This window comes from Pelodiscus sinensis, chromosome 2 (genome assembly GCF_049634645.1).
Source record: "Pelodiscus sinensis isolate JC-2024 chromosome 2, ASM4963464v1, whole genome shotgun sequence".
Taxonomy (NCBI): domain Eukaryota; kingdom Metazoa; phylum Chordata; order Testudines; family Trionychidae; genus Pelodiscus; species Pelodiscus sinensis.
In genome coordinates, this window is record NC_134712.1 from 164609461 (window position 1) to 164631598 (window position 22138).

The 22138-nt window shown below is 45.0% G+C and overlaps 1 protein-coding gene across 1 annotated transcript in view; it reads left to right on the forward strand.

The window, feature by feature from the left end:
• COA1 (cytochrome c oxidase assembly factor 1) overlaps positions 1–22138 on the forward strand; it is a 65973-nt gene that overhangs the window by 11856 nt on the left and 31979 nt on the right. Inside the window, exon 3 of the mRNA XM_075919830.1 lies at positions 10861–10968. Within this exon, the coding sequence (XP_075775945.1) occupies positions 10861–10968 (108 nt within the window). The remainder of the gene's footprint in view (positions 1–10860; positions 10969–22138) is intronic.

Genomic DNA, 22138 nt, shown 5'->3' on the forward strand with positions numbered 1-22138 from the left:
TATAACCTAGGCTAGACAAAAACAAGCAAACAACAAAAGCCCCCCCCCCCCCCCCCCCACCAAACCCATATGGTAGGAAACAATGCTGTGTAATACGGAACAAAATTATTAAATATGTAGTCTAATTCTTTCCACCAAATTTTTAATCTTCATATTGATTTTTGGACTAGGGCTGCCAAGCAATACAGTACTGAAATGAGAAAGCACATGTTTGTTTTTAGTTTTCACAAAGCTGATTCCAATTTTTGAAATCACAGGAGACCAATCACCATGGGGATGCGTCTAGACTGGCAAGATTTTGCACAAAAGCAGTCGCCAGCTGTCTACACTGGCTGCTTGAATTTGCGCAAGAGCACTTACGTTTTAATGTAAGAATTCAGTGCTTCTTGTGCAAATACTTTGACGCTCCCGCTCAGGGATAAGCCCTCTTGCGCAAGAATACTTGTGCAAGAGGGCCAGTGTAGACAGGCACCTTAATTTTTTGCTCAAGAAAGCCCAATGGCTAAAATGGCCATCGGAGCTTTCTTGTGCAAAAGCACGTCTATACTGGGCACGGATGCTTTTGCGCAAAAGCATCCATGCCAATCTAGATGCTCTTTTGCGGAAATACTTTTAACGGAAAAACTTTTCTGTTAAAAGTATTTCTGCAAAATCATGCCAGTCTAGACGCAGCCCTGGTGTTTAAATGCCAGGCTACAACAGTGATCACAGATATAACTGTAGCCTGTTTTAAAAATAAAATAAAACCTGCTTTTTATTTATTGGATTATATGTTACTATTATTAGTATATGATGGGAAGGTATTATGAAGGCATGATACCTGCATGGGTGAACTTTAGAATAGAAATGTTGTAGGCAACATGGATGGAAAGCAGCACAAGTAGTGTGGCTGAATGGTTGAATTTTGGCATATAGCTTGGCATTGCCGTAAGTTGTAACTAGTTTTTCAACAGTTTAAAACATTGTCTAGTTACCATTTCAAGGGGAGTGTTGTTTGTTTTTTTCTTACTATAGAACCTAAAGACCCCAATCAAAATTGAAGGCCCATTGTGCTAGATGATATAGAAACACATGGTGAGAGAAAGAGCCGTCCTGCACTAATCTGCTTACAAAAGATGGGAGATAAGTAGTGTAGTCAGTTACTTCCATTTTACAGATTAAGTGACTTGCCTGAGTCATATGGGAAATCTGTGGCAGAGCTAGGAATTTAACCTAAATGGATTGAGTTCCTGTCCTGAGGGTTTAAATGCAAGACCATTTTACTGGAGTTAATAGGTTTTTTTGGAAGTTTGTGAACCAGGATGGAAGTATGGCAGCGTATAAGCGACATACTCTGTCGTTCAAAGAGCTAATTGTTCCATTGCCCATGTCTCTGGAAAATCTATTTATAGACTATTTCCATGAAGGAGGCAGCAAACATTGCATTTACACTTTTTTTTCTGTGACATTGTAAAAGTTCAATGAAACCGACAGAGATCGTCTCCTTTGCAAAACTGGGGCATGCACTTCTGTCAGTGTAGATGTTAAGAGGCTTAATAAAGGGCACAGCAGCTGACAAGTGAATCTTTAATCCCTGGAGGGCTCCATTTATTTGTGATCATGGCAAAGCAGTAAGTGTAATACAAAAACCAAGCAAACAAAACATGCTTTTAACTCATCACTTTGATGTATGTTCAAGACCAGGCTTTTTGTATGCTTTGGGTTATGATGGTGACTGTGGATGTTAAGCAGCATGTATCCATAAATTGTGTAGTCAACAAATTGTTGACTACACGATTAATCAATAAGGGATATCACCCAGTCCCAGTTCATGTTGGGGCATCAACTACCCCTGTTGCAGCTCTGCATTGATAATAATTTAGAGCTGGGTGGGCAGGCAGCCCAACTTAGTCCTGGCTCACGCCAGGTTCCGGGAGTGACCCTCCGAAATTACTTCAGAGCTGCAGTGGAGGTAGCTCCTGGGACCCAGTGCCAGCCCTCTAAAAATTTAGGGAATGGGGGGAAATGCATGTAGTTAATAGCATAAACCAATAAGCTTTTGCTTATTGGTTAATCATTAAATAGTCTACACTGTTACATCCCTAACGGTCACCAGGCTTCTCAAACTTTCAATATACATTTTAAAAAAACCTCCAGATTTGGGAGTCAAATGCTGTGGGGTGTTTCTTTTGTACATTGGTGTCATTGTTAGTAAGTGGCTTGTAGCTCGGGGGTGGGGGGGGGGGGTAGTGTTTTACAACATCATACTGAGCAAAAGCCCTTCTATTAAGTACTTCCAACCCTATTAAAAGAGTGGAGGAGGAACAGAGGGGAGCCTTGCTTATGGCCATGTAACAATGTTGACCTTGTCCTAGTCAGGATATCTGTAAAGGGTTAATCTTTTCCATTAGTTCAGAGAAACTTCCTACTTCAGTCTTTTTTCTTTCTTTCTTTTTTCCCTGAAAGCCAAAAGCTCACATTGCACATGAGGGTCTTTTAGTCATTTCAGTATGATCAAACACAAATTTAAGTTCCCTTTTTTCCATAGTTTTATTACATGTTAAACAAAATGAACCCTCCCAGGCCTCTCCATCTATATGGATATACTTAATAACAAAGGTATAGGATTGATAGTCTATAAGCCAGTGAAGAAACTCTCATATGGAATTGCTGAAGAAACCAACTGCCGCAATATATTTTGTCATTCAGAAGTTGTGTGTGTGTGTCGGAATGTCTACTCTTCAGCTGGGAGGAGCTTCCATGTTTGAGTAGACAAATGCACACTAGCTTTTCTTGGGTTAACATGCTAAAGATGGCTGTAGCTGGGAGTACAGGTTGAACCTCCCAAATCTGGGACTCCGGTCTGGCTACAACCCTGGTCCAGCAAAGCCCTGGAGGCCAGAAGTGGGAGCCAGCAGAGAGAACGCAGGACTGGGGAGCACTGGCTGGGTCAGTAGCATCTGAGTCAGGCGGTGGCTGGGGACCCTGGGTCCCAGCTAGGGACAGCAGTGGAGCCAGGCACGGAATGGGAGGAACCCCCCACATTAGCCAGGCCAGGCGGTAGCTATGAGCCCGGGCCATGGAACCCCAGCAGGAGCAGGACTGACCCCAGCAGCAAGGCCAGCGGTGGCTAGGTGGCCCCAGCTAGGGAACCCCGGGGAAACATTCGGCGGTAGTGGGCTGGGCTGGCCAGGTGTCGGGGGGGGGGGGGGTCCCCTCCAGTCATGTGGTGGCAGGGCCAGATGGTGGCAGAGGAGCATTGGCCAGAAAGTCTAGGGAATCCCGCGCTGTCATAGGGCCAGCAGCATCCAAGCAGGGCTGGTGACAGCTGAGCAGCCCAGCTGGGGAACTCTGGTGGCAGCAAGCATGGCTGTAAGGTGGGAGCCCCAGGGAGTGGGGCAGCCAGGAAGGGAGCATTGACCTCCTTGGTTTGGAATGTTCAGGTCCTGAGGGTGAAAGACCAGGGATGTCCAGCCTGAAGCATGGCAGTGACTCCGGTGAGCAACCTGAGTTTGTAGTTTTGAGCACCCTACCTTGAGCAGAGTGAAGTGTGTGTGTGTGTGTGTGGGGGGGGGGTGTGTGTGTGTGTGTGGGGTGTGTGTGTGTGTGTGTGTGTGGGGCCTCCTCAGGGTGGGAAGCATGCTCCCACCTGCAGTGAAACCTAGACCACTATGGATATGCCTACACTGCAGGCTTCTTGAACAGGAGCGCATCCACACTCCTATGCGCTTTTGCACAAGAGATGTGCTTTTGCGCAAGAGTGTCTATGGCAGTGTGGACGCTCTCTTGCACAAGAAAGCTCTGATGGCCATTTTAGCCATAGGGGTTTCTTAGGCAAGAAACCCCTGTTGCTTGTCCACACTACCTTCTTGCTCAAGAGGGCTTATTCCACTTGGGGAAAGGAATAACTCTTGCTCAAGAAGTCCTTTGTTCTGATGCCTTACTGTAAATGTACTTGTGCAAGAATGCACATGCAGTGTAGATGACCTGCAAGTTTTTGCGCAAGAAGCCTGCAGTGTAGATGTAGCCTGTGTGTATTTTAGCAATATGCTAGAATTAAAGTTAGTTGCCAATCAGTTAGCTAAAGTTTACTAATGTGTCTATAAATTCTAGTGCAGACTCTCTAAAAACCTTTGGTATAGGTAGGAGACAAACATTTATCTTGGTTGTGATTCTCTACAGGTTCTATGTATGGTGAGCCATGACCATGAACAAATCCATCTGAGTGCCTATACGAGCGTTTATGGCCTGTTTGGTGAGCCAAAGTTTATTGGCTATCACTTAGCTCAACTTATAACCCAAGAAAAAGCTCTAGTGTGGACAATAAGCTCTTAAGAGGAATGGAAGAGAAGGAACATGCACAGATGGGACAGAGTGGCACAGAGGGGGGCAAACTACAGCCTGGGGGCCACATGCAGCCTGACAGCCATTTTAATCAGGCCCTTGACTGCCCTTTGCAGAATGGGGTCTGGGGCCCCTGCTTCTGGAAGCTGCATGAAGCAGCATAAGCATCTTTCCCTTCCAGGTAGCTCCTACATGTACAGGCAGCCAGAGGGTGCTATGTGTCTCCCCACCTCAAGCAATAGCTCTGTAGCTCCCATTAGCTGGGAACTAGGGCCAATGGGAGTTGCAGGGACAGTGCCTGCAGATGGGGGGGGGGGGGGGGGACGGCAGTGCACAGAATCTCCTGGTTGCATTTTAAATAGGAGCCAGCTGGACGGGGTACATGCCACTACTTCCAGGAGTTGCTGGAGAAGGTAAGTAGAGCCTGAAGCGCTGATTGGCCTGAGGGTGGGGGGAGCATGCAAAGTCTCCTCCCACCCTGCAAGGGGCACAGTGTTCTAAGCGCTGCACATTCCTTGCAGAACGGGCAGGGTGGAAGGAGACTTTGCATGCTCCCCTCTTGCCCCCAAGCCCTGATTGCCCGGGAGGCGGGGGGAAGTGTGCAAAGTTTCTTCCCACCACCAAGGGCACAGGCACCTAGAGGGAACCACCAGCTTTTCAGAACAGCTGATGGTTCTCTTGGTGGGGGGTGTGTGAAGAGGACAGACTTCACGTGCTCCCTCGCCGACATGCTCCCTTGCCCCCAGACCAATCAGGGTCTGTGGACGGGAAGCACAGAAGTGTCTTGGCCCCTCCCCTTCCTCCTGAAGCCCTGCCCCTTCTGCCTGAGGCTCAGGGCACTTAAAAAATTTCTGAAGTGGTCCTTGGTCAAAAATTATTGCCCACCCCTGATGCAATATTCATCATTCACAGAGGTGTCTTTGCTTGTAGCAGCAAGCAAAGAGTGTACAGGTTGGACCTCACAAAACCAGGATTCTGTGGTCCAGGAACATCCGTGGTCCTGCTGGACCACGGGTCATGGTTAGAAACCCGACGGGGTTGGGGCTGAGACTGGGACCGAGGCTGAAGCCCTGGGAGCGTAGCTGGGGTCATGGCAGCCTGGACTGCCAGGGCTACAGCAGTACAGCAGCCTGTCCGGGGTGGGTGGTGGTGGTGGTGGTGGTGGTGGTTGGGGCCGGCAACGGGGAGGGGTTGTGGATTGAGGGACTGGTAGTAGGGGACCTCCCCTGGTCTGACAGATTCCCTCATTCAAGACTGGTCCGGTCCCAAAAGGTGCTGGACTATAGAGCTCCAACCTGTATTAGGAGATCTCCTATGTATAACTTTGTTACGAAATGTGTTCCTAGGTCTCTAAGTAGCCTGTTATGGTTCTTTTAGAGAAATCACAAGAGAAAGGAACTGAAAGATTAGTTGAATTGTAAAGAAAGTGTCAAATAAAAATGAGCATTACAGAGATTGAAATAACCTTTTGTCTTCCCCTATATGAGAAATATCCCTTTACAAGAAGAACTGACAGTATTGTATTTGTTTGGTGCTTAATAAATGTGGAGTGAGGCTTTGTAGTGGGCTGGAGGCTAACTGTAACCTTGGGTTATTGAAACTGAATGACTTTGGGTTTTTACAGGCCTCACATTGATTGTTTTCTTTTTTTGAGAATTAGGGAGATTTGAGAACACACCACAAAGAAACCACATGGCTAAATGCTATGAGGTCTGTTGTAATTAAAGTGCTCAGTTTTACAGAGTAGCCGGCTATTGAGTGGGCAAGGTTCCTTAATTAAGTAGATGGTGGATTTGGAAACAGCCTTGATGCTCTTACTCAACATGTGACAAATACTGTTTAAGAGAAACACGTTATTCTATAGCTATTTTATTTTGATTTCCGATTAACCAGCAGTGCAAGTGTTTAGGGGGATGTTTTGCAGTTGACTGAACAATTTTATTACTGAAGCAAAGTCTCCCATCGGCATATTGCAAAATGTATGTTTGTAAAGCAAGTCTAGCACTGAAGAGACCTATTTCTTGATTTGTAGCTTTAAAAAACAAAAGGTTGCTAATAAATGCATTCTTCTGAGTTACATCCAGGGGATTCTTGAAGTGTTAGTTTCAGGGCAAATTGATTTAAATCAATTTAAATAGCCAAAAATTGATTTAAATCAAGTTACCAAAAACACTAAGACTGCTTAGAGTGCACTTAATTTTGGAGTAAGCCTCATTGAACTCACTGGCTCAATGTGTGTGTGAGGAAACAAGTATAGAATGGGATTCCCTTGGAAAAGCTGAGTTATGGTGAAGTAAAATAGGGAATAGACCTATGCCATCACCTTTATGGTTTGTGGCCATGATCTTTCAAAATAAGAGGCATGTATAATATAACAAAATAAAGGACATTCAGAGGCAAAGGGCATTCTTGATGTCTCTTACTGCAGCTTTCTGTACTGTATACTTGTGACAAATTCTAAACCTAGTTATCTAATTATACAAATAATAAGGATTAGCCACATTTTTTTTTCCTAGCAACATCCAACACTGCAAACAGCTTGGGAATTTGCTTATCAACTCTCAGAGACAGAGACAGACAGACAGAGAGACTTGAAGAATGATGCATTTCAAATTGAGCTATTTAGTTTACTAGCCAGTTGATCCACTCAGCCATATTCACATTTTTATATCTACATCATTTTCTCCTAATAAACAGTTTATGATGTTTCATTCTTGCACTACTTACCATTTGACACGCTTTCATTTTTTACCCAAAATACTCCGGGGGGGGGGGGGGGGAAGAAATCTCTCATACCCAGAAGCTATGATAGTTTTTCTGTAGCAAACAAAATATAGGAAGCTGTACGTGTGCTGAGTAGTGGCTTCCCTTTTCCTTTCCAGTCCATTCTACTCTTCCATTTCTATGCTGCCTCCATCCTGTCTGAATTGTCTCTTTGTCTTTAAGATAGTGTCTTAACTCTCTTCCATGCTTGGCTGAGGGCCAGCTCCACATAAGCACAGACCAAAACCAATTCTATCCAGCTTTTGCATCTCTTTGCACATGTTACTTTTTAGTCTGCTGAGAAACAAATTAAAAGCCCAGAACTTACAAGAAGGAAGAGCTAGTAGTGAGACTGGACAGACTAGAGCCTTTAATTCATTTTTATGAGACTGTAACTGTAGGTGTAGCATATTTGTGGAGACGCTTAATCAAACTTTTTTAAATGATAAATTTAGTATATTTTTTTAACTTTTTTAAAAAATAGTTGATTTTGTCCACCATGGTTAGTTTATGGCTGTGTTGAGGAATAGCCTCCTATGATTACTGCATACTGTTTTTATTTTAAACATAAGGAAGCTTCCTAATAGTCACTTAATGAAACGACACCATTAAAAAGGAGAAACAAACCAACGTAGAAATATAATAGGAAAAAAAAAATTTGCTTGATCACAAGCAGAGCTTTTTAGTAAAGTACAGTTTCTGGTAGGGATGTGAATAGTTAACGGGTTAACGTCACCCTTACTGGGTGTAGGGTTGCCACCTGATTTCAACAACAACACCGGACACACTTGACGTTATATCACAATCTACATTACATCTTATTTAAAAAATACCGGACATCTATATTTTGTCATCTTTTTGTTTCCCAAACAGAAAGCTCAAATTCTGGATTGTCTGGTTCAAAACTGGACACCTGGAAAACCCTAACCAGGTGATTTTTCCAGTTACTGTTGACCAGCGGCCTGACTGGGCTGGAGTAAGGGCCCAGCCTGGCCAGAGCAGCCCCCTCCATCTGTGGCATGGTACTTGAGCAGCTCCCTGTTTGCTGCACTGCAGGTGGGTGGGGGGTGTTCCTGTTTAAGAGGTTAAATATAATATTTAACCAATTAACTGATTAAATAGGATTTTACATCCCTAGCTTCTGCTTATTCTTGCTGGCACCTAAGTCCTGTGCTCAGAGACCAGTAGGACATTGTCTCTCTTTGTAGTGGACTTGGTAAGAAAGTTCTGAAATGGTAGCTATTTTAAAATATTTTAAAGCTGTGGCAAGAAGTAGTCTTCTGAAAGGCATTTAATCCTTCCTAAATATTATGCAAGGACAGAAAAAGTTCCCGTGGGCCAGACCCACTTCCTCAGATCAAATAGTGGAAGTGTTTCTTCCACTATTTGATCTGAGGAAGTGGGTCTGGCCCACGAAAGCTCATCTAATAAACCATCTTGTTAGTCTTTAAAGTGCTACATTGTCCTGCATTTTGCTTCAACTACCCCAGACTAACACGGCTACATTTCTATCAGAAAAAGTTCCATCATTAGTAACACTTTCCAGCTGGGTGCTTCAAACCACCTTTTAGTTGTTAAATAAATCTCAAAAGTCAAACCCCTTTGTAAAATAGAAATATTAGAACTGGAAGGAACCCTGAGAGGTGATTGGGACCAAGCATTGTTTAGAGTAGACCATCTTTGACAGGTGTTGGTCTAACCTGATCTTAAAAAAACTCCAGTAATGGGGAGTCCATCACCTCTCTTGACAATATTATTTGTGTTTAACCACCCTTATAGGTAGGAAGTTTTTTCCTAACATCCAACCTAAACCTCCTTGCTGCAATTTCATCCTGTTTCTTTTTGTCCTATCCTAAAGAGAGAATATTTTTTTCTCCCTTCTCCTTGTAACAACCTTTTATGTACTTGAAAGCTGTTTATCAGGGATTTTCCTACCCCCCCCCGAATTTCCCCAACCCCCCCAATTTTGTGAACTACAATGCCATACAGCCCACCTTCACCCTCAGTCTCATCCCTCATCGGCCCTGACACCCCTCCCATAAATTCGAACACACAGCCCCGATTTCAATTCCTGGGGAGGCTACTGGCTGTATGTCCCCTCTAAGTGTTCTCTTTTCTAGACTAAACAAACCCAGTTTTCAATCTTCGCTCATAGGTCATGTTTTCTAGACTTTTAATGATTTGTGTTGCTCTTCTCTGGACCTTCTCCAGTTTCTCCACATCTTTCCTGAAATGTGGCACCCACAGCTGAACACAGTTCTTCCACTGAGGCATAATCAGTGCAGAAGAATTACTTCTCGTATCTTGCTTTCAACACTCCTTTTATGATATCCTGGAATTATGTTTGCTTTTTTGTTTTTGCGGTGCCACACTGACTCATATTTAGCTTGTGGTTCACTGACCCCTAGATCTTTCTGCAGCACTTTTCTAGACAGTCACTTCTCATTTTGTGTGTATGAGAAACCAATTTGTTCCTTCTAAATGGAGTACTTTGCATTTGTCCTTATTGATTTCATTCTTTTTCTCAGGCCATTGTTTATCCAGATCATTTTGAATGATAGTCCTATCCACCAAAGCACTTGCATTTCCTCCCAGCTTGGTGGTATCCACAAACTTTATAAGTGTGCTTTCTATGCCATTATCTAAAACTTTTAAGATATTGAACAGTACTGGACCCAGAACTGATCCCTATGGAATTCCACTAACCTCCACTCACCTAATAGTAGCCCCATCTAGGGCCTATACTACTTTAATAATATTTCTGTGTTATAGATTGGGAAAATGAAACTAGACTTCAGTCCTCCCAACTCCCAGGCTGAAGCCACTAGATGACATTCCTGGGTGGAGGAAGGAGTGGACAAAAATATGTCTAACTTGCGAAACTTTGATCCTGTTGAACAACATTGCATTGGTTTTCTGGCCTCTGAAATGGATGCCCAGACAGTGAGTCCTCCAATCTGCCATTTACAACAGTGGATCAGTCCCCCCTGTGCAGTTTAGTTACCTTATAGTTCAAAATGTTATTTACAGGATAGTATAATTTTGTAATACAGAAAGCTTTGGGATTCTTTCAGGATGTTTAGATGTCTGTTCAACCTTACATTGATTTTTACCAATGTCCGTAGTAAAATCAAAATGCAGGACAATGTAGCACTTTAAAGACTAACAAGATGGTTTATTATTTAGCCGTAGTAAAATCATTCTCCATTTGTGGTTTGGATTTAAATTTTAAAGAGAACAAATCCCTCTGAAAAGCCTACTGCTGTGTTAGGCTTGACATAAATGGCAAGCTGTCTGTATTAATACATGGAGATTAAGTTTAGCTGATGGCAAGACCAGTTGGTTTCGGAACAAAAATGTTTATTAAAGTGCTTAATATGTTCCGGTCCCTGGAGAGATCTTCATTACTTATAACGAATCTTTCCCCTGCTCAAGAACATGGAGAGATTTAAGATTTTTGCCTTTACTTTGGACATATTCTAGAGAAGGGAAATGCCCAAGGACAAGCAATTTTTTTAAGAGTGCACATTCCTATTAAAAGGAGGAAAGATCAGTGTGTAGCTTTGCATCATGCCCTCGTTTGATTTACAGTTAGTTATATTTGTTACTGTCACAAGCATGGTGATAGCTCTATCCTATGAATATTTATTTTTGTGATATGCACACAACTTTTGAAAAGAGAGAGATGAAGATCTTCATTTGGATTTACATCAAATTAGTGGCTTGTTGTTCATGCCAATTTCTCTTTTTTAAAGTAATAAATCTCTCCACTAGGTGGCACCAAAGTTTTGGAACTTGAGGAGCTAGTACTGCAGCACAAATCCACCCATTCCCTTTCTTCAGTTGAACATCAAATTTCCTCTTTAGAGACTGCTTTTTCAGGTAAATACTCTCCTTACTAAAGACAGTTGTGCACCTGTGCAGTTCACTGTCTGAATTTCCCTTTTAATGCTCCTGGAAGCAGAATCTTTGTTTCCTCCAGATGAGAATGCAATTCACCATTAGCTGTTGTGGTGATGGCTGTGATGTAATGAACATGATTAGGTTTCTTCCATGAAAGACATAAGCTACTGAATTTGAATCTTTAAGTAACCAAGTTTCTATTTTTTTTTCTAGTACAGTAATTTTAATTAAATAAATCAGGGGAAGAGAACATAGACCAAGTTTTCAAATCAAATGTTTTTCCAAGAGGCATTGGGGGCTCTTTAAAGGTGGTATATTTAATAAAGGCTGGATACGCAGGAGTAGGTTTAAAAAAAAAACCCTACACATGAAGTCTCTTGCTCCGTACCCCTGCCCTGCAAGAAGCACACGGCACTAAGCGCCACACTCTCCTTGCAGGGAGGGAGGAAACTTTGCACGCTTCCCACTGCCCCCAGGCTCTGGGCCTCCACTGGCAGGGCCTCCACAGGCTGGATTAACATGCTTGGTGGGACGGATCCAGCCCACAGAGGCCCTTTTGCCCCTGTTCTATGGTGATACCCCTTTTAGCCAGGAGCTAAAAAAAAAAAGAACATTTTGAAGGGTAACTATTCTGTATATTTACAGAGAAATCTTTCCTATGGTCATATGTGCCCTTGCTTTAATGATGTCCTTAACAGACCCTCTTTGCATCAAAGAACAAGGGTTTCAGCACATTATTGGAAAGTAGCCAGATTTAAAATATAGACAATTGAAAGGTAACTCAATGTTAATTTTTTTTTTTAAAAAGTGTGTGGTGAAGAAAGCCAAAGTATTAAAGAGAAAATTCATCAGCACCGCACAATAGATCTGAGCTCCAAAACTCTTTCTTTAGATGTGCTGTCATTGTCCATTCATGACAGTTGGAGTTTGGCGCACATAAGGAAAGCAAACTAGACAACTGGAGGTGAACACTGCAGATTTAAGAAAAAAATTGCGTTCTTGGGAGTAGTTGCTTGCTCGTTTCTTCAAAGGGTCTAGTCTCTTTCATAGTTCTGGGTTGTTTCCTTTATTTCGAATTAGCCTCATGAGACCATTTCAGGTGTTGAACTAGGCTGGCTTGTATTTTGCTCTTCTATTAGCTTGCACCTTTTGGAATAATCTGCCTGCTTCCTGCAATGCAAATTGGAGGGATATTCCTCTTCTGAAGTGGCTGATGAACAAAACGGAAGCTACTGAGCAATCATTTGGAAACTGGCTATTTTTTTTTTTTTTTAAAGCCAGCTAATTAGAGCTTTGTGTAAGAGACAGCACTTTGTGCAAAACACCAAAAGGTAATCTCTCCAAATCCCACTGAGTACCTCTAAAGAGCTGTAATTAACCCCATAGTATTCACTTTATTCATTAAAATTTAAGTAAATGTTTTCTATCCTAAATAAACATTTGTAGCTGGGAAAACCTGACACCTGTATTTCCTAATAGCAGCAATAATATTCAGAGGCCAGATTAAATGAAGACCCTCGTTCCTGCTTCAGCACAATGGAGGTAAAATTAGCTCCTGAACAGCTGATTTAAGTCTATACCTGTCTCCATAGAGTGAAAGGAAGCATGAACCTCAAATGCATGCTTCCTATGTGTGTGCCAAGTGCTATAGTCACCACCCATTTCTGCTATTTAAAGGTGGTATATTTAATAAAGGCTGGATACGCAGGAGTAGGTTTAAAAAAAAAAAAAAAAACCACTGATGGGAGGTCTACCTGTCCTCTTATGCAGTGATACACCACCGAGTTTGCTTGTCTGAGCCTCATGAAATTCTATGTCTGATTGAAGTTTGGGTCTCATGCAGAATGAGGAGCATACATATCACAGGAATGTCTGTGCACGGGGTATCACCATAGAACAGGGGCAAAAGGGCCTCTGGGCCGGATCCGTCCCACCAAGCATGTTGATCCAGCCTGTGGAGGCCCTGCCCACGGAGGCCCAGAGCCTGGGGGCAGTGGGAAGCGCGCAAAGTTTCCTCCCTTCCTGCAAGGAGAGTGTGGCGCTTAGAAGTGCTGCATGCTTCTTGCAGGGCAGGGATAGGGAGCAAGAGACTTCATGTGCTACTCAGTCCCTGATTGACCTGGGGGCAGTAGGAGGGAGCATGCAAAGTCTCCTTCTACCGACAGGAGCACGGGTACCTTGCGGGAACCACCAACTGTTCAGAACAGCTGGCGATTCTCTCGGGGCGGGGGGTGCAAAGCAAAGACTATGTGCTCTGCCACCCCCACACCAGACCAATCGAGATCTGAGGGTGGGGAAGCACGGAAGTGTCCTGGCCCTGCCCCTTCCTCCTGAGGCCCCTTCAAAAATTTTTGAAGTGGCCCCTAGTCAAAAATTATTGCCCACCACTGCCATAGAATGAGCGACACCGACTTGTATTCATCCTCACGACACCCTGAGAGGTTGGATAGTATTATCCCCATTTTACAGATTGGGCCCTGAGGCACAAGCAACTAAATGAGCAGGGAATTAAATCCAGGTCTCTTAAGTCTCAAGCCAGTGCCCCAGCTACTGGTCTACCTTTGCTCTCCATGAATTGCATGCTCCCTGAATGTGCCAATACAGGAAAAGCAGGGAGTAATTGGAGTAATGACATGGGAACTCCAACAAATCAATTTCCCTCCCTCAAAGGGCAGAAAATGGATCCAAACAGAGACAAAGTTTCCCTCAACCTCACAGCAGTAATAGGGGACAGGGTAGGAAGTGGGGCAGGGAAAGACACGAGTGCAACATCCTGATCTTACATATGTGATGTTTGCTTCATTATGATGGTGCAATATGACAAAGTTGAGTCCTAATGACTCACAATCCTGTGTTGACACATCGTGTTTGTATACTATTGCTTGTTAGGATTTCAATGTAAATAAAAGACTTGGGACTAGAGGGCTGTACTATTTTTGTCATGTAAGTAGACTAGATGAAACTAAAATGTTCATGTAGTTGGGACAGATCCTTTAACTGCTGCTGTACGCCTGTGACTGTCTTCATTTGTACCTATCACATGGCATTATTTCCCTACTTAATTTTTTTTTAAAGCTCAATTAAAATTTTTTTTACAGGAATGTAAAAACAAAATTCTTCTTCTAGACTCCAGCAGCCCACCTGACTTTTATAGAGAGAGAAAACAGTTCACTGCTAAGTTTTTGAACTTTACATCCAGAAATATAAATATCAGGTCTAAATAGCAAAGCGATTATCTTACATAAGTGTTAGTCATTTGTACTAACCTGTGATTAAAAATGCACATGTCTCAGCACTTGCTTGCCTCTTTTCTGAAGCTACATTTTCCATTTCCTAGGCTTTGACCTCAGGCAATGGATTTTTAAAGCAATCACATCTTGATAATTAATGTTAAGAATAAATGTTTCAACTTTGAGAGAGTGGTTTGTTTAATAAGTACCTAGCAATTTAATGTAACAAATTTGCAAACAATATAGGCTTTTACTAGAAGTTGCAGTTTTCACAGGCAATGTACTCTGAGCTCTCAGCTATAACACGTTTCATTTTCCACTGTTGAGTGTCTTCCTTACCAGCTGGATTGACAGGCAGTGATTGATCCAGAAGAGGTCAATTTATTGAGTCTAGGAAAGACACAATAAATCAACTGGTGATTGCTCTTAGTGTTGACTCTGGTACTCAACAAGAAGCATAAGGGGAATCGATGGGAGAGTGCCTCCCGTTGACATGCTGCAGTGAAGACACCAAGGTAAATGGATCTAAGTATGTCTGCTTCAATATGTTATTCATGTAGCTGAAGTTGCCTAACCTAGATTGATATCTCCCATTAGTGTAGGCCAGTGGGGGGGAGGGGAGGTTTGTGTGTGGACATAAGGGTCTTTCTAACTTTGTTACTGCAGTTACCACCACTGCTAGCCTTTGAGTTGTCCATATCTTAGAAAGCTTAAGCCCTCACAGAAAGCATTATCTGGGGGGAAAAAGCCATTATTTGTAGTAACCAGGGCTTGACAAATTATAGAAAACCCTACTCGCCAGACAAAAAAGGGACTCTCCTCCCCCCACCGCGTGACCCCCACCGTGCAGGTGCACGCCACCCGGAGAATGGGACAACCAGGACATATGTTTGCTTCTGTGATGGGGCGAGGCCGCTCCGCAGTGGCAAGGACGACCCACCCCACACTTCAACGGTGCTGACCCCCGTGCTGCACGCGGAGTGTGGTGTTCTGACAGCAGTCTGTGCCACTTGCTCCCGTGCGGCTGTCCAGATGAGCCGCGTGTGCGGGGGGCAGAGTCCTGGGACGCCGCTCAGCTGGGTGGCCGCACGGGAGCAAGCGGCGCAGACTGCTGTCAGAACGCCGCGCTGCCCATGCAGCACGGGGGTCGGCACTGTTGAAGTGTGGGGCGGGTCGCCCTGGCCACTGCAGGGCCGCTCCGCCCCATGTCTGCTCGCCAGCTGCCAAAGTCTACTCACCATGGGCGAGTGGGTGAGCGGATTTGTCGAGCCCTGGTAGTAACTGTAGCTGAAGAATTTGAAAGGGGTTTGGAAAAAAGGGAAAGATACATAAGGGGAAGAGAAAGAATAAAATCTCTTCTTTCTGCCCTTGACTGGTCTCCCTTCTATTTTTCCCTAAAAGAGGCCCATCCTCGTCCTTCCAGAATTTTGTCCAGTTAGTCTTATTTATGTTTTAACCATTCTGGTTGAGTCATAAGTCACGAGATGTAACAGTTAACTCGAACTAAGGACTTAGAGTTAACATTTGATTACCGCGTGTAGCTGCGGGCAGTTAGTTCGGTCTAGGGGGATTTAAAAATGGCACCCGGACGGGAAGATGCAAATAAAGCCCAGGATATTTACATCCCGGGCTTCATTTGCAACTTCGAATGCCTATTTTTAGCCTCCCTAGTTCGAACTAGGGGGCTAGTGTAGACATACCCTATGAGCCTGCCACTTCTCCTGTTTCCTGTGGCAGCAAGCCCCACTGTGTTCCATTGTTTGACCAGGGCCAAAAATCCCTTTTGGTTTAAGGGTGAGCGTTGAGAATGCAGAATAGGAGTCCATGTAACTGTATCTGAAGGTTCGTTTTCTTAGAAGTCCCAGACATTGGAGGAAGCCCTGTCCCGAGGAACGGCAAATACACCCCTCTTTCACCCCTCTCGTACACAGCAAGGTGCTTCTGTGAGCTTGTCAGGAGAGAAGGACATGATGCCATTGAGGTTCAGCCCTCTTCTACAAATTGGAGGATCTGATCCTGCTTTGGTTGAAATCAATAGCAGAACTCAGGGACTGATCCTGCTGTCACTGATCACCATCTAACTCTGAATCCACTTTTTGCTGTTCTCTTATTCCCTAAAAAGCAACAGGAATTTGTGATTGAACCCAAAGCTGGCAGACTTACAGGGCAAACTCAAACAGATTCCTTTGGTTTCTTTTCTTTGGATTATTATTTTCTGCTCAGAATTAACCTCCTAAATGGTAAGAGCTAGGACTGGGGGAGCAATACATTTTGAAGGGGGGGAGGGGCTTTACAAATTTCTAATGTGGCTGTGGACTGCCTTGGAAAGGGCGGGGCCTTGGACAGACGAGGTGGGGCCGGGAGAATTGGCAGGCTGGATCTGGATCACAGTGAGGTAGGACCACCAGATGTGGTATGCAGCTTCATCTTATCCTAACTTAAAGCAAGGTGAGGGGTTTGGTTATGCCAAGAAAATGGGATGTGCTTGGAATAGGATTGTTTTCCATAACACAGAAAGGGAGGGTACTGATAGAGGGAGTTGTGCTGCAGAGTACTCTGTCCCAGTGGTCATCGGGGGACAACTATACTGCAGTGTGTCCACTGGGGTGGCCGCATCAGAGGAGTGGCCAGGGCTCTCTATATTGCTGGCCACTGGCCCAGGTAAGTGGCCCTCCTACCCCAAACCCATCCCACTGGCATTCCGCTGCAGTGCTGGACTGGGGTGAGGGAAGGTGTACAGCTGTACACTGTGGGGAGGGAGGCTGTACATCCTTCCCCCACCCCCCGGAGGAGCCCCACTGGCATTCAGGGTTGGGCTCCACAGCGCTGCCCTGTTTCCCCCGAGGTGGGGGCAGGCACCACTGAACTACTCTACTATACCACTGGACTTTGAATCCTACGCATATGCGCGCACACACACACACACACACACACACACACACACACACACACACACACAGTCTGAGCCCTCTTTCACCCTCCCCCCCTTTCCCACCTCCTACCTGGACTTTTGCATCCTCCCCCCAGTCCTGCCTTGAAAATCCCAACCCCTGCCCTGACTGTTGATGGGAGGAATGTCGGGTAACTCTAGAAGATTCATATTTCCGCTTCTTGCAATAAATGTGAAAATAGAACCTTGCGATAATGCTTGCTACCTTTTGAACTTAGAACTCCAAGAAAGTATACTGAGAAACTCCATCCAGCATTAATCATGCTCTTTGGTGAAACTAGACAAGTCCCTGCTTGCATTGACTTCTAATATTCATTATAATATTGCATTAGCTACTTCTGAGGTAGTAGTCCCTCCCAGATAATCAGTGGAGTAGTCCCTTCTGCTTTAATTTTTTCCTGTTCTTTTAACATTGTTATTTGCATAACATCAACAGTACACCCAGAGTTGATTCCACATTATTATTTCACCATTTTAACATCCAGCATATAACTAGATGATGAAATGTCCTAATGTTTTACTTTAAAAGGATTAGGCTAAAACTTATTGAGGGTGTTAATACTGTACAACTTATTCTGTACATAGGCTGCTTCAGGTATTGAATGTAGCCTCACAAGTTAAACATCTAACAAACTCTGCAGCATTTTGCTGTATGTGTAGTGTTTCAGGGACCTAGACAAAGGAATATAATGTAGAAATAGATTATGATCCTATTTATTTATAACTTCTATTTTAAAGGTTAAAATATTGCAAGGGTTATTTGTAATAAAAGTCAGAGTTTGCTGTCAACCAATAGTTGATAGAAATTCTGCTGCCCAGAGAGAGGAAAGGGCTGACAGCTGGAGCCACCCTGCCCATTGGGGTAGTGTCTGACAGCTGGCACTCACCCGGCTTTGTGGGGCTGACAGCCCCGGCCTCACCACGCCAAGTTGAAGTTGAGGCAGTCACCAAATATCACAGAATCCCTGACCTCCATGACTGACTCATATCCTTAATCAGTCATGTAATGCAAATAGGTCCTGATGTTAATGCTACAGACATTAACAGATAGATTCCAGTTCTGAACAGTTCCCTAGCATATCCATGTTTAAAGCACCCATTTGTCAGTGCTTATAGGGTCCTTTTACACTAGTTTTCCTGACTGTGTGGGAAGATTTTTCGTAGGAGGAAAATCTGATGCAGACGTGGCAACTCCCCTGAATTTATTGTGGGAACTGATTTCTAAGTAAAATGAACCTTTTCGAATGATCTCATGATAGAACTCTCAAACATCAGGATTCACCCCCCACCCCCACCATGGCTTAATTTTACTTAGAACTCACAGTCCACCTCCCCCATCTCCTGCTTGTAGAGTTGACAGTGGGATCCCAACCATCCACAGGCTCCAGCTGTCAGCCCAGGAAATAGGAGGGGTGCCTACTGCAGGACGCCTAGGCCTGGGGAGATGAAGAACCCTAAGAGAAGAGTTCAGGAAGGCTGAATTATGGTCAGAGCTGCAGGGATGTGTGTGGGAACTAATGGAGGGGGGATTGTATTGATGGTGGATTCTGAGCAGATGGAAGGGTACTCCATTTTGAACAGACTGGTTGAGTTGATAGGGTAGGGAGGGATGAACTGATGAGGTGATTGGGGGGGGTTGGACTGAACTGAGGGGGTTAAGGTGGGAAGAGAACTAATGGGGGGGGACTCGGTAGTAGGATTAATTGCTGGACAGGGTCAGATGTAAGTGTTAGGGCTCCTGCAGCAGGACCAAAATCACCTTATCCGGTATGTTTAGTGGGTAACACTAATTGTCACACATCCACAGCTGGGGATGGGCAGGGGGAGTTTTTTTTTTTTTTAAAAAAAAGAAACAAGCAAACCGAAACCCTGATTTAAAGCACAATGTTAACAAAAAAAATCTCATGACTTTTGATCTCTTGAAGCTGGCAATACTGAGTGATTCTCTGAATAAAACTATACCGGGGTGGGGAACTTACAGCTCATGGGTACTGCCTGGTGGGGAGAGGAAGTATAGCTGCAGACTGCTCCTCCTTCCCCCACCCCAGCTATGGGAATGACAGGGCAGGGAAGCTCTGTCCCTGCACTCACTTAGCTGGGAATCGTGGCCAGTGAGAGTGATGGGGGTCAGTGCCTGCAAGCACAGGATGGCACAGAGTCACTTGTGGCCCCGGGAGCTGCCTATGGAACAACAACAACCTGACCCTTTTTTTCCAATTTTTAAAGCTTTTCAAATTGATGCATCTGAGCACTGGAGGTCAAAGGTGAAATCTGTTCCTTTCTTCCCATTCCCCCACTCTGGCTTCACAACCAGTTTCTCCAACTTCTGCCCCAAAAGTTTAGATACATGGCTTTTATAGGGCCTGATCCAAAGTCTGTGTTGGAGAGGCTCCAATTTAATTTGGAGGGCTGAACCAGACATTTCATCCAAAGGGCTCCTGGAAGCACTTCAAAAGGGAGTAATTCAATGCACACTGAAGTCAATGGAACTCTTTATCATTGCCTTCAGTGGTCACTGTGGGTGTGTCTACAAGCACCCTAATCTCGAAATAAGATATGCAATTTGTGCTACACAAATTGCGTAGCTTATTTCGAATCTATTTCGAAATAGCTTATTTTGAAATTTGGTGCACCTGCACAGCGCGTTATTTCAAAATTTGGTGCTATTTTGTGCCATCCCTTATCCCTCATGCAACGAGGTTTCCCGGAATTGTGAAATAGCGCACCCATTATTTTGAAAAATATTTCGAAGTACTGGGTGGTTTGTTAAGATGCGGGGTAGCTATTCCCGAAATAGCCGTGCAGTGTAGACGTACCCTGTATTAGGTCCAATATTTGTAGGTCGGCAAGCAGAGTAGTGTAGCATGGTTGTGACTAGGATGTAGCTCTTTCGACTCCCAGTCCTCACCAGACATGAAATTTATTTTTGTTCTTTGTTCACTAAGTTTATCGCTGTGTCCGGGGAAAAACAGCAGAATCCATTGGATGTTGGCAGTTCCCCTTCTCTCCCAAAACTACTGAGTTTTCCCTGAGTGCTGTGCACTACAGTTGCTCCCTAGGAGAGTAGAGGAAATCCAAGAGTAATTCTTATTCTACATGACCTTTTCTTAAATGCCATAGCCTGAATGTCATCACAAAAAGAAACCGCAAATATTGAACAAGGACTGTGAAGGAGATTATGAAAAGGATCAAGTAAGAGAAGGGGAATTGTTCAGACAAGTCTCTCAGGAAACTTGATGATGATGTAATATGTACTGTGGGACATAACATAGTTGAAATACAGGCAGTCCCCGGGTTACATGGATCCAACTTACATCAGATCCCTACCTACAAACGGGGTGAGGCAACCCCACACTAGCTGCTACCCCCCAGCAGACCAGGGAGACACGAAGCTAGTGCCCCCTGACCCCCCAGCAGACCAGGAAGACGCGGAGCGGCTTTTCTCAGCAGACACCTTAGCTTGAGAATAAAGGACTGAGGGAAGTGAGGTGTGGGAGAATAAAACTGAGCTCTGGAGAAGTGTTTGGCTAGAGTTTCCCCTACAATATGTACCAGTTCCGACTTACATACAAATTCAACTTAAGAACAAACCTACAGTCCCTATCTTGTACGTAACCCGGGGACTGTCTGTACTACGTAGAGCTAGAGTAAGTTGTTACCAGGAGGTGCTGTTGTCAAAAATAAAGCAGAGGGCAAGAAATACAACTGATTAGTTAGACCAGAGGTGGGCAATAATTTTTTAAGTGGGGTGGTAACTTCAAAAATTTTTGAAGTTATGGGCCTTGGATGGAAAGGGCGGAGCCTTTAAAAGCAGGAGTTGAAAGGACTCATAGCTCTCCTACAGCTCCGAGGCCAGGGCCAGCCTGAGCCATTTTGGCCCCCTGGATGCCAGGTGCACAGCACCACCCCTGGGGTGCGCGGCTCCGCCCCCGGGGCTCATGACTCATGCGCGGTCCCGCCCCCGGGCACGTGCACAGCGCATGCGCTTCCCAGCCACTGCCGATGGCGCGCAGCTTGGGGTTACCTGGGGCGGGCTGCGCCTGGCCGTGCAGGGCCCTGTGGCCGCAGGGAGAAGGGTGCTGCTGGCCAGTGCTGCGGGGGTTAACACGGCCCCTGCCCTGGGCAGCTGCTGCAGCCTGCCAGGAGCTGGGCTCCCTCCGTAGGTTGGTACCCTGGGCAGCTGCTCGGCTAGCCCACCCCTTAGTCCGGCCCTGTCCAAGGCATCAGGTTAGCCGGAGACGGGAGCTGTGAGCCCTTCAATTCCTGTTATTTAAAGGGCTTGCTGCTCCTGGCCTCACTGCTAGCACGTTGCCTGGGAGCTGAGGGACTCACAAGGCCTTTCAACTCCTTCTAGTTAAAAGGCTTGCGCCTTCTCTGGGGCTGTTGCCTGCCTGCCATGGAGAAGGCGCGAGCCCTTTAGAAGCAATTAAAAGGGTTCACGCGGCTCCAGCTCCCACGTAGTACGCTGGAGGTGGGGCCTGGGACAGTCACATGGGTCGGAACAAAGCCCCGGATCTGGCCTGCTGAGTGGCTTTTGCCCAGCCCAGAGTTAGACCTTGATTTGATAGAAATAGGGCAGGCCTAAAGTTTCAAAGAATATTGTTGTCTTAGCTGACTAGTGATTTTGATTCAGGGCTATAAGACCAGTTGATGAAAGACATTTTATTGGTGTTCTACAGGGGTACTGTTTTATTATGATCTAGAATTTGTATTTTGGCAGTGCTCATATTCCCCAGTCAGGATCGTGGGCCAGATGATGTACACGCACTCAAAATGCTGTATACTGTGTTGGCAAGGGTTTATTGATATTTGGACTTACAGGCAGTCCCCGACTTACGCGGATCCGACTTATGTCGGATCCGCACTTACGAACAAGGCTTTCTTGCCCCGGAGCTTGCAGGCAGCGGTCAGCCACCTCGACCTCCAGGGCGAGAAAAGCTGCTCCCGGTGCCCCTGGTCTGCTGGGGAC